General features: G+C 40.9%; 1 protein-coding gene across 2 annotated transcripts in view; it reads right to left on the bottom strand.

Annotated features, from left to right (window-relative positions):
* Positions 1-16,679: 16,679 nt before the first annotated feature.
* UNC5D (unc-5 netrin receptor D) overlaps positions 16,680-19,190 on the bottom strand; it is a 558,897-nt gene continuing 556,386 nt past the window's right edge. For both annotated transcript variants that reach the window (XM_060251212.1, XM_060251213.1), the window contains one exon: positions 16,680-17,110. In XM_060251212.1, the coding sequence (XP_060107195.1) occupies positions 16,906-17,110 (205 nt within the window). In that variant the 3' untranslated portion in view covers positions 16,680-16,905. The remainder of the gene's footprint in view (positions 17,111-19,190) is intronic.

Raw genomic sequence — 19,190 nt, 5'->3', positions numbered from 1 at the left:
GTGTTCTCACTAAGCTGAGTTAGTGTGAGCTAGTTCACAATTTTTTAGCCTCCAGCTCACACATTTTTGTCTTAGCTCAGGAAAAATGGTCCCAGAGCAACCTAATGTATGCAGCAGTTCACAAGTTTAATGTCAGTAGCTCACAGGTTTAATGCTAGTAGCTCACAAAGTAGAATTTTTGCTCACAAGACTCCACAGCTTAGAAGGAGACCTCCAAAGAAGCCCAGGGCTGCTACTCAGAGGTAGGCAACAGCAAACCAACTCTGTTTCGTGTCTTGCCTTGAAAACTCTATGAGATCGGCATAAGTTGGTTGCAACTTGGTGGCACTTTCCAGCACCAGACACCAATGCACACGTACATTAATAAAACATTGAGAAAAAGAAAAGAAAAGAAAAGAAATCTTGGCATGCTCTGCCTTATATCACTGTGAGAAAGGCAGATAAATAAAGCCAATAATTAAATGGTACTTAACAGGTATATCCAGATTCTCGTGTTTTACCAGTAAGCACTGCATAAAATGCATTAATGCAATCTTATGCTTAAGCGCATCTGGATTACTTTTCTGCAGTGAATTCATGTGAATGTGTTGCCATATGCCACCCCTGGATGCAGCCAGAAGTGAAGATCAACCAACTGGATCACTGTCGATAGGGGATGAACCACTAGCGCAAATAGGTCCTCAGGTGAAGCAGAGGCAGATAGATGGAGAAATCATGGCAATATTTCACACCAAACATCTCCAAATTAAATGCAAAAATGGCCTTTCAGTATTCAAGAACTGTTATTCTCCTTGTGCTGTCAATCTGTTCTTGGAACAAATACATAGAGGGGGGCTATTGTATAAGAATCTATTTTTTAAAAAAATAAAAAGATCAGTGCTTTAAAAGCAATGCAACACATTAGCACTCTGTCAAATTATGCATATATTGTATGCGGCCCACGGGGGAGGGGGGGAAAGAAACCCAGAGAATTGATATCATCAGTTTCTCACACAATTAATGTTCCATTTGTGATCGGTCAATAAAAGGCTTTTTATTAATAAATAACGGATCTGCAGTAATTCTGTACATCTTCCAAGGTCTTTGAAACCATACTATTTTATGCAAATTCTACATAAAACATCCAAGTTTTCTATTTTTTTCTTTTTCCTCATATAACATGATTTGTTCAAGATATATCTATGTATCTCAGTGGATACTGCCAGCCTTTCTACTTGATCTTGCTCATTTCTCTTTCTCACAGCTGACCGCATCCCATATGGCTTTTCCCCCTGTGGGCCACACTCTATGGTGTATCCTTTTTGGTGGTCAAAAGTGGCTCCTTCTCCCTCTTTCACCATCAGAAAAACTGGTAGGATCCAACTTCTAGTCTTCATGTGTGTGTATATATACATATGTATTATATATATAAATACACACAGATAGATGCACATATAGATACAGAGACAGAGAGATAGATACATATATGATGTATATACCTGTTTTGTTTTTTACAATATGTACATGTTCTGAAAAAGAAGCCATGGCTTCTTTCCCAAAGAATATTTACTGTACAACATTCATAATTTACATTGATAATACAAGGCACAGAAAGTGTGGTATGAAGCCAAGGCCATATGCTTTGCTTTATCTTAAGGAATCATCTGATTCCAATTTCTTTGCTCTCTTGGAGTGAATCACAAAGGGTTGGATCCTATGACTTCCTTCCACTTAGCTGCTTCATGTGACTCTCTTCCTCCATTTTTTTCTTAAAGAGATAAAGACTTCACCCAGTGGGGGGAAAGGCTTCCTCTGATGGAGAAGGACTATCACTATTGGAGGAAGCTTTTCTGGATCTGATTTAGCACCCAATCCAAACTTTGCCAAAATTTGAGAATTTACTTGCAGGGTTGAAACAGATTTCAGATTTCTTTGAGGGAGTCAATGGCTTTGAAGGATACTTTTTTTAAAAAAAAGTCCAGCAGTATCCATGAGCAAAGCTTAAAAACAAACAAACAAACAAAAAATCCAGACAGAATATAATTGAGATTTGGACAACAAATAATTTCAGTTAAGTACATTTGGTCAAGATAATTCCCTTCAAGTTTGGTCCACCTCCATTTCTGTTAATGGACCCAGGGCTAACAATGGCGTACCAGCATGAAGCATTACCTACTCAAGAGAAAGTCTGAAGATGAATTATCAGATGCAACAGACACATCAACAGATGCAAGCCAAGCATCTGGGGGATGATTCAGTCACTTTTCTGTACATGGCAACACCCAAGAGGCGGTATTACATGCATATCTTTTAGAATGAAAGGGTACATCCAGAAGTGAATGAAATTTCACCTTACCTGATCCTGAGAAAACAACAATGAAAATGGTGATTTGTGTAACTTTTTTTTGTAGCCATGAGAGGATCAGAGCGAGATATTTCACCAGTGGTCTCTATGTGCACATAGCCTTGGTTTTTTCAGGGTGGTGGTGGTGGTTCTATGTTATATTCTGACAGCTCGGTGCAAAAACAAGGTAAATTAATGCTGCACCTGAGAATGTAGCACCACAGTGCAGAAGAAATCCAGGTTCAACACAGAATTCCTTTAGATCTATAGGACTGTTCAATGGAAGCATGAGTTTCTCCCCTCCTACTGAAGCCCAAAATGCCCCCTGTAAGCCCCAAACCCCAAAAAAGCCGCAGGGGCTCCTCTCTTCCCAAGGTGCAGCACTGGAGGAGACATTTTGGGCTGCAGAAGGAAGGGCTGGGACAACTTCAGATACAGTGTGCATGCATACACACAGAAACTTATATTTTGAATAAAACCTCATTGGTTTTAATGGAGCCACTGGACTCAAACTTGAATCTTTCTGTCTATAGAAACACTCTGGTGGATGCAGGCCAATATCACCTCTCTTACTACAAGAATATTCCCTTACTGCAAGATGTGCCCTGGAACAATGTTCCATAAGATGCTAGATAAGAAACTGCACCCACCAGAGTAAAAGCATTTGCTGAGTTAGGATCCAGACTCAGTTTTCAATAAGATTGGTTCCCCTTCCACTAACCTAGAATATTCACAAGAAATCTAACTGCATTTGCTTCCAAGGTAATTTAATATATACTTGGACTCAAGTCAACAGGGCAAATATTTTGGGTACACTACAGATGTAGGGCGTTCAGTGTTCCTCATTAGGAGTGTTCAATGGGAATAGAAGGATATATATATAAAATATTAATCTCCTATTTTACATTATATATATATAGTGTAAAATAGGAGATTAATATTTCTAGACCAATGTTGAGAATTTCCTGCATTTTTACTATTCAAGATGAGGTTGATTTAAACAAGGGCTCAACAATTATTGACACTATACATACTTGAAGGACATGGTTCTGGATGGAAAACATTAACGTAGCGTGAAAGGATTCTTACAAAGTTCCCCAACCTCACTGAGCCTGTGGACACTTCTAGAGTTTACTAGTATCACGTATCACAAAATGGTATTGGGGACTAGGGCCAAACACAAAATGGATATCAAGAGGGCTCAGTCCAATCACAAAATGTTGGGCGGTTCCACAAAATATTAGGAAGTTATGAGATAAGCATCCTCCCATGATGGAGGTGGCTGTTCCCAAAATGGTGCTTCCTACAGACGCAAAGGCAATTCCTCCTGAATCCTCCCTTATGAAGCAGCTCATGCACTAATAGGGAAAGCCATGGCTGGCTCTTTACTTTGGGGGAAAAGCATAAAAGACATTGGCAGGCATCCTGGAGCCAATAAAAACCATATTGGAGACAAACAGTCTATTATCAATAGGCAGACAGTTGCAATATATATCTATATTTCATTCCACATTTCATTCCATTTGCCAAAGTTCCACATCTATCATTTGAACCTAGCCTAAGGAATGCTATTCTTGTCCTGAAATTTTGTTCCAGACATTTTGCTTGTTTGTGTTCTCATCACACAGAATACACAAACGAAGTCATTTCTTAAAAAAAACCACACACAACCTTACAGTAAGCAAGTATAAAGTCTTATTTCTGAATACTAAACTAGTCTATAGTTTCAAGCAGAAGCAGTGGCTCTAAATGCACCACCCCTGAGCTACATTTTCACAAGTGCTACCATTCTGAGCTGGGACCACAAAGCATGGGTGCTTTACCTTGTCGGGTAACAGCTCAGCTCATGCACAGTTCCACAGTGAAAGAGCATTAGTCCAAACAGTAAAAAAACAACCCAGACAGAAAATCAGGGAACCACAGCTTTAGAAATAGTTTGCAAAGCACGACACAATTCTCTCCCAGCACAGAAAACACAAGAAATACCAAGTCTGGACAATTTAATTCTAATAATACAAAATATTTGCAAGAAATGTCCAGACTTCTTTTATTTCAAAAGAACAGTGGAGTTCGCACATGATTTCCTTGCTTTTGTAGTAACTACAATGGTTATAGGACAGATGTAGCAGGAACACAAAAGAATCTTCTAGAGATGATGTTCACAAGCTTGTAATGGCTTTCTTAGACAATAGGCTATCCATGGACATAGTGACATAGTGTGAAATGCATCTCTTCATATGAATTTCAATCAAAAGACCACTGCTTAAAAGCATGGAGGATAAAAAAGCATGGAGGTTTCATTCCATACTAGAGCAAATGGCTAATTCTTTTGGAATAAAAATAAACATTACTGAAGATGTCACTGCAAATGTTACCTTAATAAAATGTTAATACAATACCACCACAGGGCTACTATAGTGTAGTGATTCAAACACTGGAGCAAGATCTGGGAGACACAAGTTCAAATCCCCATTCTGCCATAAAGTCGTGACCTGGGCCAATTACTCTCTGTCAGCCTAATTTACCACAAAGAGGATAAAGGAAGAGTGAATGATTCCTGCCACCTTGAACAGCATGGAGGAAGGGTAGAACCAGGGCTTTTTTGTAGCAGGAACTCCTTTGCATATTAGGCCACACACCCCTGATGTAGCCAATCCTTCAAGAGCTTACAGGGCTCTTAGTACAGGGCCTATTGTAAGCTCCAGGAGGACTGGCTACATCAGGAGTGTGTGCCCTAATATGCAAAGGAGTTCCTGCTACAAAAAAAAAAAAGCTTTGGGTGGAATAAAACTATACTTACTCTAAGCAGCATATATACTGATATGGTATCAAACCATCATACCATGCCCTTTGAGCATACGTTTTGTGAACACAGGGCCCCAGATTCAATCCATGGAATCTCCAGCTAAAAGATCACATGGGCAGAAGTTGGGAAAAGCCTGTCTGTGCTGTCAGAGTAGAAAATACTGAGCTGGTCAGGCTGGTGGTCATTATGAAGCAGCTTCATGTGGGATTCTGAGTATAATTTTGAACACAGAAATGTGTTTGGAATAGGTAACACCTATCCTTTTCATACTAAATTCATTTTGACGGTGTGGCCAATGCAGGGCTAGCCCTGCCACTAGGCAAACGAAGCAATTGCCTAGAGCACACTGGCCTTCTCCAGGCACCAAATTGGGTGCTCCCCATGTGATTTGGTGATGTTATCAGTGTGTGTGTGTGGTGGGGGGGGCAGGGGTGCCAGAAGTTAGCCTTGCCTAGGGTGCCAGACAGGCTAGGGCTAGTCCTGGACCAATGTAATTTAGGATTAAACAATGGATAAACTGGGAAATAAGAGTTATATCATGATGGATATTATGGCATAAGGGGTCTGTATCTTCCATTCTTGATGCTGGCAGAGACCATCACGTGCCTCAGTGGAGGGAAGGTTTAAAGAGTCCCCCAATTGTTATTTCTCTTACAACCACTTGATAGCATCCATTTTCAGCACTTGAGGAGAATGGCAGTTCTCATGTTTCTATTTTACATTAATGAAGCTTTAATTTTAGTGAGCCACCTTGATGGAAAGGAAGGAAACATATTGACTAAACAGATAGCTGGAAACAAGATTTTTTTTTTTTAAAGGCCCAGTTCTGTGCCTGATATTGTGAAGAAGGCAGTGCAACACAGTACAGCTCTTTCTAAGGTGGTTTGTAACAATGTGCCAAAGTGATATAACTGCGCTGGTGATTCTGCCCCCAAACAATGTTTTCCTCAGACAAAAGCACCTTTAAAAAACAAAAACCTTTTAAAAAATCAGTTATATGCACAACTGTGTTGACTCTGCCAGCAGAACCAAATTATATACATATAATGTTTCAGAACCTATTATTCCCAGACATCCTTCAACAAACTTGTCATTGAACAATCTTCTCTCAAGTGAAAAGCAGAAGCAATGAGCCTCTGATCAGACAATGGTTTAGACTATGGAACTATGGGGTTGGAATGAATTAAGAACCCGCTTTCCACCAAAAATGACAAATCTAAGACTGCTACCCCTTTCTGAGTCCAGCTATTTATACTATATGTTCAGCTAAGGTGCTGATACAGACATAATTCTGGGCATATTAGGCCCCAAAACTGATTTTCTAAAGAGATAAATGGGGCAGAGCAGAGCATATTTTTTTCTGTTTGGGAAAGAAGCATTAATAATAGAACTGATAGTTCACATTAAACACACTAAGGAAGATATGCACACACTTTTTCAGCACTGGATTAAGCTAATCCGAGTCCAGTACAAGGTGTTGGTTATTACCTTTAAAGCCCTATATGGCCTAGGACCTGCCTACCTTAGGGACCGTCTCTCCCCACACGTTCCCCAGAGAGTACTACGATCGGGTTCACAAAACCTGTTGGTAATCCCCGGGCCAAAGGAGGCCCACCTAAAATCCACCAGGGATCGGGCCTTACTGGTGGAACCAGCTGCCGGAAGAGGTGCGGGCCCTGCGGGACCTAGGGCAGTTCCGCAGGGCCTGTAAGACAGCCCTTTTCTGGCAGGCCTATAACATCTAACTGACAATGAGAATATCTTCTGGATGGAACTAAAAATGTATTTACAGACCGCTGGTTTTTATTCTTACTTTTGTTCTGTTTTATTAATTATGGTTTTAACTTTACTATGTAAATGTTTTTAAGCTGAATTTATGTGAATTACAATGTTGTAAGCCGCCCTGAGCCACTTCGGTGAGAAGGGCGGGATATAAGTCTAAATATAAATAAATAAATAAATAAATAAATAAATAATCAAGCTATTTTGCTAAGGAATTTAATATAGCACTCCACCCACTGAATAGGCTAACTAATGAGAACCCCATCATGTTGGCATATGCTCTCCCTCATCCTTTAGAATGTAAGGAAAACTTCTATGGGATCAGACCAGTATTCTGTCTCGCACAGTGGCCAGCCAATTGGCCTAGATGAACAACAAACAGGGCATGCAGGCCAAGGCGCTGGTGTTGCCTCCTAGCACTGTTTTTTTATTTATGTATTTATTAAATTCAATTTATAAGGCTGCCCATTCCATTCAAGCAGGGTTTAGGGCAGTTTCCAACAGTGAAACAGCAATAATTTAGAATAAAATAATACATATCAACCAGTAAAACAATCCCCTTAAGGTGGCTGTTTACTGTCTTCAAACACAGAGGCTACTAGTCATTGATCGTAGACCTTGCTATTTGGAGGCAAGGTCTACCATCCATATTTTCAGTGGATCAGAGACCTTGTCTTTGGAGGCCAGATCCCAGGTTTGCCATCCTTTGAAAACAATGATGGTAGACATCGCCTTCAGAGTTCAGATCCTGAGCCTACCATCCATAAAAAAAAAATGGTTGCAGTGGACCTGGCATCTGGACTCAGTCATTTGCAGTGAATTCACACTATACTAAACAATGTGTTTTACATCTGGATTTTTGCTATTCTTACACAGTAAAAATCTGGATGTAAAACACATTATTTAGTGTAGTGTGAACACACCACTGGTCTTCACCAATGCTGCACTAACTAGGATATAACTGCCAAACTTTCAGGAATTCTGAAGTTTTAGGGACTCCTTTTGCAGTTTTGGATATCTCCCAGATAAAATAAAACAGCAAATTTTAGGTATAATTTTGATTTGGAAATACCTGAATGTACACCCCAGTGCAAAAAGTAAATGCAGGAAAAGCTCAGGGATGCAACTAAATTGTATTAGTGATTATGGAATGAAAATGCATCCTATGATGGAGAGAATTGGTTGTAGGAGGAACTTTTACAATTGAGGAATTAAGAGGAAAGAAGTAGAAGATGAGAAGGAACTGAATGTTAAACATGGATTGTTTATGCATAACTTTTTGAAATGCTAGTATTTCATCATCCTGCAATGACATAGTCACATATCTATTACATGTCCTCATGGGAATTCCTGCGGATTCCTGATACCACATCTGAAAGGGATAAAGCAGCACTATGCTTTGCAAGGATTTTAGATGTCATCTGCCTTGGATGTTGTGTGGTTTGCTCAAAGTTTCTCTGAGACCTCAAAAACAATGAAGAGCCAAACCATGTATAGATATTGCCTATGGCAGAATGGCTGTCAAATTTGACACGTGTGATCTATCCAAGTCTTGCCTTCCAACCACTTTGTCAGATTTGAACTAGGAATTCCTTAAGAGTGCCATTTCTTTCTGATAAGGAACTAAATAAGAGACTCCTACACCTCAAGGCCAGAGTTGGCTTTCATCACATATAGACATGAATGATTAATTTCTAATCTTGTGTTTTATTCTCAAGTCTGGTCTCTGGGACTGTAATTCTGGATCACACCTGGAGCAAAATCAGAGGTATTTATTATCGAATAAACATGCATGGGGTCCTTGCGCTGGCCTCTAAATCTCTCCTCTAAACATCCTCCTAGTCTTCCATTGCTCAGCATCAGACTAATCCTTTTGCTCTAATAACTGCATACAGTCCTGCCAAAATAACATGCATCACATATTTGCCATATTGCAGTATCATAAAGTTAATTTACAGGTTTTTACAATGTTGCTTGTGCACTTGTACTTGTCTAGATCAAAATCCTGTAAACGGAAGAGAAATGAGTTCTTTTTTGGTAGACTTAAATGCAAACTTCATTTGCTAGTACAAGAAACCTTGTAAAGCTCAGATGTACACCCACAAAAATGTCACTGCGCCTCTTTTTTTTTCTGGAAAGAGGGAAAAGGGACAGACACAGAGCTTATTAAAGACTGAAAAACCATCCCCCCCCCCCCCGAAAAAAATATCTTCAAATATCTTAGCCTTTCTGGTGCCTTGAACACAACATTTCTTTTCAATCCAGGGGAATTTATATTACCCATAAATCATAAGGATAGGAATCTCTTTTTATGCATAAGAGCTGTGAGCAGTTTACATGGAATCATATTTGACTTGCTTTGAAAGAAAGCTTGGGAACACTTAGCAGATAGAGAGCCATAAAATTGGGGAGGGGAAGATGAAGGAAACCAGTGAAGTGCTTCAAGCTGCATGTTGGACAATTTGCTTTCTGCGTATTTAATTGCTAGTTGGTATTTAGAAAACATATTAGAGATCATTTTGCACACTAATTAGCAGAGTGCAATAATCCTCAAATCTGGAAGAACTGGAGAGGAAAGCATCTCTTTCCAGGCTCTCAGTATTTATGCGTGTCTGTTTTCATATGAACAAGTAACGTGAGCTAAAGTTTTCTATTTTGTAACTTTTTAACATTCATTTATAATTTTTGTCAATTATTTCAGTCCAGTTTTCAGTTCTCCACTCTCCACTGTTAATCCTGAAGATCTGATTGTATTGCATACACGTTGTGTGAATATTATGCACAATCTGTATTTTTTATATTAATTGTATAAATATATCTTATATGTATTTCCATATCTGGCACTCATCATTTAAACCTTTAAAGAATCTGCTCAGTCAGTCCGGGCTGAGGGGTTTCTACAAAGCTGGTGGAAATGTCAGGTTCATAAATCCTAAAACTTTTGTTTTATTTTTTTAATGAAGTCTTTGAAACCCCATTCCAAATCTGAGATGTGATTTCCATAAAAGTGCAAATATTAACGAGAAAAAAAGAGAAGTCTGAATGAAACCACCAAGCCATGACTTTGCATTTGCTAGGCTACATCAAATCCCAATGGAAAGAAAAGTAGAGCAGTAGATAAACTATTTGTCCTGACCTGGATAACCCAGGCTAGCCCAATCTTGTCAGCCTTCAGGAGCTAAGTGGGGGTGGTCCTGGTCAGTATTTGGATAGGAGACTTCCAAGGAAGTCCAGGATCATGGCAAAGAGGCAGGCAATGGCAAAGCACCTCTGAACCCATCTTTAGGCTTCCCAACCCCCCCGCTCTGGCGGGGGACTTCTGGGTTCGCAGCCTAATCTCCCGCCCCCCAGAAATCAGGAAGCGGGGGTGGGGGGTGGGGGGTGGAGGGGGGGGGAGAACATACCTGCAGGCTTGATATTGTTGAGATCCTGAGCCGTTTGTAAAATGTGTGGCCCCTTTAAGGCTGGGCAAGAAGCAGGAAGAGCTTCGGAGAACAGCCCCTCCCTTTTTTCTTTCGTTTTCACAGCAAGTAGAGTTCTCCAATCTGGTAAGTATTTGTGTGTGTGAGAGGCAGGGGGTAGGGGATTCCCTGGTTTGGAGGCCTCCCCCCCTTTAGAAAGCGTGGGGGGGAGGGAAATGTCTACTGGGCACTCTATTATTCCCTATGGAGAACGATTCCCATAGGGAATAATAGGGAATTAATCCGTGGGTATTGGGGGCTCTGGGGGGGCTATTTTTTGAGGTAGAGGCACCAAATTTTTAGTATAACATCTAGTGCCTCTCCCCAAAATACCCCCCAAGTTTCAAGAAGATTGGACCAGGGGGTCCAATTCTATGAGCCCCAAAAGATGGTGCCCCTATCCTTCATTATTTCCTATGGAAGGAAAGCATTGAAAAGGTGTGCCGTCCCTTTAAATGTGATGGCCAGAACTCCTTTGGAGTTCAATTATGCTTGTCACATCCTTGTTCCTGGCTCCACCCCCAATGTCTCCTGGCTCCGCCCCCAAAGTCCCCAGATTTTTCTTTAATTGGACTTGGCAACCCTACCCATCTTGCCTTGAAAACTCCACAGGGTCTCCATGAATTGGCTGCGACTTGATAGCACTTTCCACCATCAGATAAACCATGAAGTGTGGAGGGTGGAGGATCATATACAACATGAACTGTGGAAGTAGGAAGAATAGTGACAAATTGGTGTGTGTGTGAAAAGGAGAGGCATGCAGTGGTGTGCTGGGCAAGAAGTGGGAGCTAGGATGACAAATGAGATTTCTCCACCTGACAAGTCCACACAGGCCCTAGTTTGTATAATACACCATAGATTTTGTATGAGTCAGAAAGATAGCTGAAAAAAAAAGAGTTCAGTTTACACCAGGCAGAAGTAAATTTGAACTTTTTAAAAAACCTCAAATTACAAAGGATAAGACATTAAAACTGATCCTATGATGAGCCCTACAACTATTTTAGCCATCAGCAGCAGTAAGAATATTGCTAAGGCTACTGAACCAAGCGATACAGCAGAGGTTCACAGATCTTAATACTGTTGCAGAGTATGCCAATGATGAAACATGGGTCCCTGCTCCCATAGTAAATTAATTACACAGATGTAGAGCATTTTTTGTAGCAGGAACTCCTTTGCATATTAGGCCACACACCCCTGATGTAGCCAATCCTCCTGGAGTTTACAGAAGGCCCTGTAATAAGAGCCCTGTAAGCTTTTGGAGGATTGGCTACATCAGGGGTGTGTGGCCTAATATACAAAGGAGTTCCTGCTACAAAAAAAGCCCTGCAAGAGATGCATAACTGGAAAAGTTATTGAATTGTTGGTGGGTAACTTCTGACTGACTGCTGAGTTGCATCTGTTGATTTGCTGGGACAAACTCAACTTTTCCCCCCTATCATTTGATCACAAGTTGCTAGTTCTTAAGTCTGTGGAAACCAATACAGATACCAACCCCTGCACAATATCAGGAGTATGATGAAGTGTTATATGACACTGCATCATCAAATCCAGATGGCACAATTACTTCAAAAGTTTCTATTGGCCAATCAGGTCCAAACCTTCATTTAAACAGTTCTGGGAGGCTTTTCAAGGTCCTTGCATGGTACATCGTGGGTGGGGGGGTGGACAAGGAGACTGACAACAATGGGAAATAGTCCTCATGTGCTGGGACCAGGTTCAGATCCCAGTGGGAAAGGTTTAGCTGCCCTCTTATACCAATACCAGGACCTTTACCACAACTATTAGAAATCTTAGTAAAAGGATTCACAGGATGATTCCTAACCATACAAAAACCCAACACCCAGCGCTGTAAAAATTCTTTCTTAGTACTGACCCCATACTCTAGGCAGAGGAAACAAACAAAAACAAACAAGAAGAAACAAACGGGTAAGAGTCTGGATTCTCACACATAATGGGTTTGAAAAGCTGTTTCTCTATAGCAGAGGAATTATTTTTGATTAACATTTTCTAGAAGAGTTTAGGCTTGTCCAGAACAGAGAGAAACCTGAAAAAGGCTGACGTGTTCTTGATGCTGTATCTCATCTGTGTCTAATTTCTATTTTCCCAAGCTTAACAAAACGTTGTGAATAAGGAATGTTTTATAAATAAGCATCAATTTTTGTTTTGACCTTTTCTCATACTGCCATACATGTGTCAGAACTGCTTTGGTCTTCTGTGCTAGAAATTAAGATCTGGAACCCAGCTTAACAGGTTGAGCTTAGCCCACAGGAAAGAATACAAGCAATTTCTCCCACCCATCCCCCACCCTGGCCAAGGAGCCAGCCTCTTGACCTGTCTTCCACTGCACAGCAGGGAGTGAATGAATATACAGCAACATACAATGACTGCAAAAGTGAACCATGACTTGATCTCTGTGTGAGGGGAGTCTTACGTTTTACAGCCCTCTATAACAGTGGCACTCACTCAACAGCCCTTGGTGAGCCACATCCATGTTATGAACCAAAAGAACCACATGACTGCTGTTATGCCCTGTGTGTCATGCAGAGGTGGAATTCTAGCAGGAATTCTTTGCATATTAGGCCACATACCCCTGATGTAGCCAATCCTCCAAGAGCTTACAAGACTCTTTTTGGTAAGCTGTTGTAGAATTGGCTACATCAGGGGGGTGTGGCCTAACATGCAAAGGAGCTCCTGCTAGAATTCCATTCCTGCTGTTATCTACAAAACATACAACATCAGAGAGTAGCTTTAAGCATGCAGGCTGTGTCTCCTCACCAGTGATGAACTGTAATCAGCCTGTTTGTATACACAGTTAGAAGGACTTCCCTCTCTGCCTTCCCACTCATTCTTTAGCATGAGGCTCAGCAGCTCAGGTGAGAGAATGAGATAGCCAGCTTACTGACCTTTGGGAAAGCTTGCAGTGGAGAAAGGGAGTAAAACCACCACCATCCCACTGTGGCCAGTTTATTCTTCTTCCTGGGTGGCTGCTGTAGTAGTAGTTCACTTTTCTGTGGCCAGCTTGCTGGCCTCCCAACAGCTGCTTGGGTCTGAGATGACAGTGCAGAGGCTGTGGAGAAGAGTGAGAATTCTTGGAGAAGGTGGTCCCTATTCTATAGCTCAGGGTTTCTTGCTGCTTCCTCATCCTAAAGTACCTGCAATGTTTCAAAGTGGTTGGCAACCACAAGCCCTACCAGGCAATGGCCTCGCCCATTTTCCTGGAACAAGGAGTGGGTGCCATATTGGAGAATGGTGCTCAGAAGAACCACAAGTGGCATGTCAAAGAACTGTATGTGGCTCCTCAAACTATGAGTATCATTGCTCCACAATAATAGTTCCTCATTACAGATGAGAGGTATATGCAAGTCATTGGTGCCCTTGCAGACACGGCATGATGCAAAAGTTCTCGCTGGTATATCTACATCCTAGTACAACACATTAAAACTGCCCCAGTTATGCATTTTCTCTCTCCCCTTATTTTGTTATCTATGGAATGACAAAGTAAAATACATATTCATAGAAGTATCCAATTATGCATTACCACTGCATTTGTTCAGCAAAACACCTACAAATGTCATTTTGAACATTTAGTAAGAATACATATTAAAATACATATCTGGGGACAAAACAGCCTCCCTTCCAAATCCCAATGAAAAAGAGCTGGGAAAATCTGCCTGTCCCTAGTATGAACCTCTAGCAATTGCTGTTTTATATAGCAGGTATAGGAAAGGTGGACAGTTTATGAAGTATTTTGACAAGAAAAAGTAGCATATGTAGTGTGGCTCTGGAAGCATTATGATTGTTAATCTAGCCTGCTCTCTGAATTCTTTGTCATAACACTATATCTGATAATGTGAAATCTATAGTGACTAAACAGTCTATGTACAGTTGGCCTAGAAAAAAGCAGTGGTGTAAGGATGAGACCATGGTCAAGTAGTCCTAAACTGTTAAGAAAGATTTTTATTGTTATTATTTGAGACTCACATTTTTCTCCCCACACAGAACTCAGCACTTGAATTTCAAAAGCCTTGGTGGCTTCCTCTAACTTCAGTTCATGAATAGCATGGAAAGCCAACCTGCCTTTATCACTCCCAAATTACATTAAAATAACAAGTATCCATTATCTGAAGAAAGAATATGGACTGGCTGGTAGAATTAGCAATGCTTAGGTCAAGACATTTGGAAGCAGGTGTGTGCAAGTTCAGATGAGGAAGACAATGAGGGAGAAGGAAGAGAACCAAACTGGATATGAATTAATTGCATCTGCAGAAGCACTGTTCATGTAATTGTTGCTGTCTATAAGAGGCCACATAGCAATTTACACAGTCTAGTTCTAAGATTCGTTTAGCACACTGACACAGACATTTGTGGGGCTGAACTGGTAAGGGGGTACTCCTCCACATTATTGTGTTCACCTCTGTTTCAAAAGGAAAACAAAAGGAAGATTTGTCAGATTTTTGCCAACAAATTTTATATCAAATCTGAGGGTTGATAAAGATAGATGTTCATTTGCCTCTCTGGTTTTCTAAGATTTTTAAAGATATGAGTATTTTGAACTCTGAGCTAATTTGCACAATTAAACCACACTTCCTGTCATGCTCTTGCAGCAAAATCTTGTGAGCAAGTGGAGGCAAGCACAGGGCGCTATGATTGGCTTTAGGACGATCAAATGGTTTATACCTAGAATTAAATGGCCCATCATGCCCTGTGCTTTCCTCACCAGACTGCATGACAGTCCTTCAGAGCTATATCAGATTTGGTTCACTAAAAAAAAAAATGAAACTACATTCCACTAGAGAAGATCCTAATTTTGTGTGTGTGTGGATTTGATTCATGTGTCATAACAAACTTTATCTTCCACATGCAGTCCCCAAGCAGCTTGCCTGAGAAAGCTGTTCAGCTTTGCCAAGGGAGAGCCACGTAGTTCCTGAGCTAGTTAGAAAAGAACATGGTTGAGGAAGCTCCCTGGCCCAACTAAGGTGAGCTCCATTCAGGGCAGCATCCCGGGGAATCATTAAGGCTCAGTCAAAGACTCTGCACCTGAGGGGGAGCAAAACAAAAGATGGCTATCAAAACCAGTGAAGCACAGAGGTGAGAACAAATGCAACGGTCACAGTGCTTTTGGTGCAGCTCTAGTTCGACCCATTTCTGCTCAAAAGTGTCCCGCAAGGTTGTGTTTCATGGGAGAAGCAACTGCTGGTGGTACCATGATATCCACGAGTGGCAAATACGGATGTGATCGGTGAGAGTTGCACTGTTGCGGAGAACCTCCCTGCTTTTTTGAAAGGCACCAGCTGTAACACTGCGAGTACAAAGGAGTTGACAACAGAAAGCATTTCAGCCAGCGCATCAAGAAACAAACTACAAGCTAGTGATGCCACTGAACTACATCAGGCACTCTGGGAGAACTCCAAGTCCTATTTCAGTTTGTATTTCAGTTCCAAAGCTTGAAATACAAATGGAACAACAATTTAAGCAGTGGGAAGAGGACACATTGCTCGATCTTATTTCCTCTTTCCCTGCCACAACTATCACAGAAGAAGAAGGAGAGATAGTTACATACCACTACCACTACCAAGAAGAAAGAGGAGAGAAAGAAGAAGAGGATTGTGGGACTGCCAGACTGGGGCAGGGAATTATAAACCAAATTACACTGTCATCCAAAACAGGTCTGTTTGATGGGGCTTACTCCCTTGTAAGTGGCTTTTGGACTGCACAATTAGAACTCTCAGAAAGTAACTTTTTCCTGAGGGTTCACATATTCTACTCCAAATGAAGCAGGGTGGAGGTCACCTACAACAATTGTGAACAGCCACAGTGAAAAACAACTCCTTTTACTGCTGATGAATGGGTCTCCGTAGCTAGACAGTGGACTCAACTTTTTTTTTAAAAAAAAAAATTAACCTCAGCTAAATTAACTTAAACTGATAGCCGTTTGGGGTGCCCAAGACAATAAATAAATAAATAAATTGCTTTAAGGGTTTGTTTGTTTTTAGTACCATGTTACATGCCAGTATCACCTTGTCTGAACCTGGGCCTCCTACATGGCTATATCTTGGGTGAAAGTCCAGTTGTCCAGTACTAGTTTGACTAAACCAAGTTATAAAATAACAGAGAACAGGCAAAACAATTAAAACCAAAAACTCATCCAGTGCTTAGAATGCCACACATCTTGAAACATTCACTACATTTTCATCTACCATTCTCTTGGCTGCAGTAGCATTTCTTACACATTTTGTGTGGAAAGGAATGCCCTTATTTTTAGTACTCAAAAATTATTTAACTTTGGAAGAAGGAGAGCTGCTTTCCCCTCTCACAGAAAGAATTGTGCAGAGAAGTTGCATCTTCCTTATGGTTTACCAGCTTCTTCTGTTCCTCCAAATGGGAATGGGACTGAGGCAATGAAGGAATGAGCCGTCATATGAAATGCAGAAGAAAAAGGGAGGAAACACCACCACTGTTTCCTCCCTGTTGACATGAATTCCTTCAAGTACAAAGTTTAAGCTGGCTCCCAGTTCTTGAAGGGAAAAGGAACACTAAAGTCCGTTCTGTCTGCTGAAGCTGAAGCTGGACTCCTCAATTTGAGTTTCTGTTAGGTTAGAGATTTTGGGCTGTGTCCTTCCTATCTCTTCCAGGGCGCAGGCTAGAGAGTCTAAGTCCCCATCATGCTGATGCCTGGCTTCCCACAAGTCCAAAATGACAGCAGATGGGCTGCGCTGGGTAGCAAAATAAGACAAATTCCTACAGAAAGAGAAGAGCAGAAGCAAATTGGTTAGGACATGGGAATGTTGACTGTCACTACTAAGACTGTGACAGTGAGGTCAATACATCATCAATCCAAAAAGAAGTTCAGCTCATAGACTATAAACACCACAAGAATGTTGCTGTATCTTTTTTAAAAAGCCAAACCAATATTCCACCATTATACTTGTTTAATGAAAGGCCTTCAGGACACCTTGCAAAAAATAAACAGTAATCACCAACCCTAAAACACTGAGACAGTGTAAAATGAACAGCAGTGTGAGCAAAAAGAGACAAGCAACACTTGACTAAATCAATAATCAAATACACAGAAAAACACCTCCAATTTGTGCCTAAAAGAAAGTAAAGTTAGCTGTGGGATCTTACAGTCTAAAATCACGGAAAAGGCCCTATTCCTGATCACCTGCCCCAACATAGAAGGGCAGAGGCCTCAAAAGATGAGTTTAAAGAACAGGTAAATTCATATGGGCTGATCCTGATCTGTTGGCATTTCCTAACACTACTGGAAAACATAATAAAAGCCAGTGAAGAAGACACTGGCACTGCATTCTGGGAAAGCACCATTTTGGCTAAAAAGAAACAACAGTATGGCTTCTCAGGACTGTATAAACAAGGTTATTTGTATGGATGGGAATAGCAGTATCCTAGTTTAAAGGCAAAGACATAGAAGTAGTGAAAGACTTCACATTTCTGGGATCCAAGATCACTGCAGATGGTGACTGTAGCCATGAAATTAAAAGACGTTTGCTCCTTGAGAGGACAGCTATGGCGAACCTGGGCAATATAATAAAAAGTAGAGACATCACCCTGCCAATAAAAGTCCGTATAGTCAAACCGATGGTATTCCCAGTAGTAATGTATGGCTGTGAGAGTTGGATCATAAGGAAGGCCGAGCGCAGAAGTATAGATGCTTTTGAGATGTGGTGCTGGAGAAGACTCTTGAGAGTCCCTTGAGAGATCAAATCAGTCAGTCCTAAGGGAAATCAACCCAGACTGTTCCCTGGAAGGTCAGATGCTGAAGCTGAAGCTCAAATACTTTGACCACCAAATAAGATGGGAGCACTCCCTGGAGAAGATCCTGGTGCTAGGAAAGACAGAAGGCAAAAGAAGAAGGGGACGGCAAAAGATGAGATGGCTGGACAGTGTTACTGATGTAACAAACACGAATTTGAGCAGACTTTAGAGGATGGTGGAAGACAGGAGGGCCTGGCGTGACTTTGTGCATGGGGTCACAAAGAGTTGGACTTGATTGTGTGACTGAACAACAAAAAGTTTAAATAAAAAGAGTTTCTAAAATGGCATCCATAATTTAGTAGCAAATGATGATGGCATAAGGAAATATTATGTATTTGTATGCAAGGCAAGGGAGTGAGGGCATTTGCATTCCTATGAGGGTCTGCTGTGCTTTGGCACAGACCTTGGTTTTTTAGTTGCCTCTTTTCAACTGCGCTTTTTTGATTCTGCAAAAAAAATGTGCACCCATGATTTATGGAAATGTTCAGGACATCTATTTGGAAAGGACCTAGTGGAACAAACTGGGTTTTTTGAATGCACATTATTCTCCAACTCTGCTATTAAGCTTGCCTCTTGACAAATTGACTTGAGTATTTCCTCTGGGGATAATCATCCAAGTCAAAACTATTGCACAAGCATGCATATGCATAATCATATTTACATACCGCTCCATTATACATAATACATGCATGTATAAGCCCTGAAAAGTTTTGATTTCCTGGGGTTATGCTGAAATTGGTATAGAACTAGAAGTGCTAAAAAAAACAACAACTTCCAATGGAGCTAAGACAGAGTTCACAAATGTTTGTCCAGTGGATATGTGAAACAGCTGTCACAGGTTACCACTCCAGGGGCAACAGTTTTCCTGTCTTTTCACATAGCCTTCAAACTAAGTATGCTTCCAAAGTCTTCCTTGATAGGCCTTCTTGTCCATGTCATGGGACTCAATTGAAGATGCATTCTTTACACCCATGTTCTGTTGATATATCTAGATTTTGGGATGGAACAATACACTGGCTTAGGAATGTGCATGAACTGAGAAAAT

Source organism: Heteronotia binoei, chromosome 12, assembly GCF_032191835.1.
Source record: "Heteronotia binoei isolate CCM8104 ecotype False Entrance Well chromosome 12, APGP_CSIRO_Hbin_v1, whole genome shotgun sequence".
Classification (NCBI taxonomy): domain Eukaryota; kingdom Metazoa; phylum Chordata; class Lepidosauria; order Squamata; family Gekkonidae; genus Heteronotia; species Heteronotia binoei.
The sequence above is the reverse complement of the archived record's forward strand: the minus strand, read 5'-3'. Positions and strand labels throughout refer to the sequence as shown.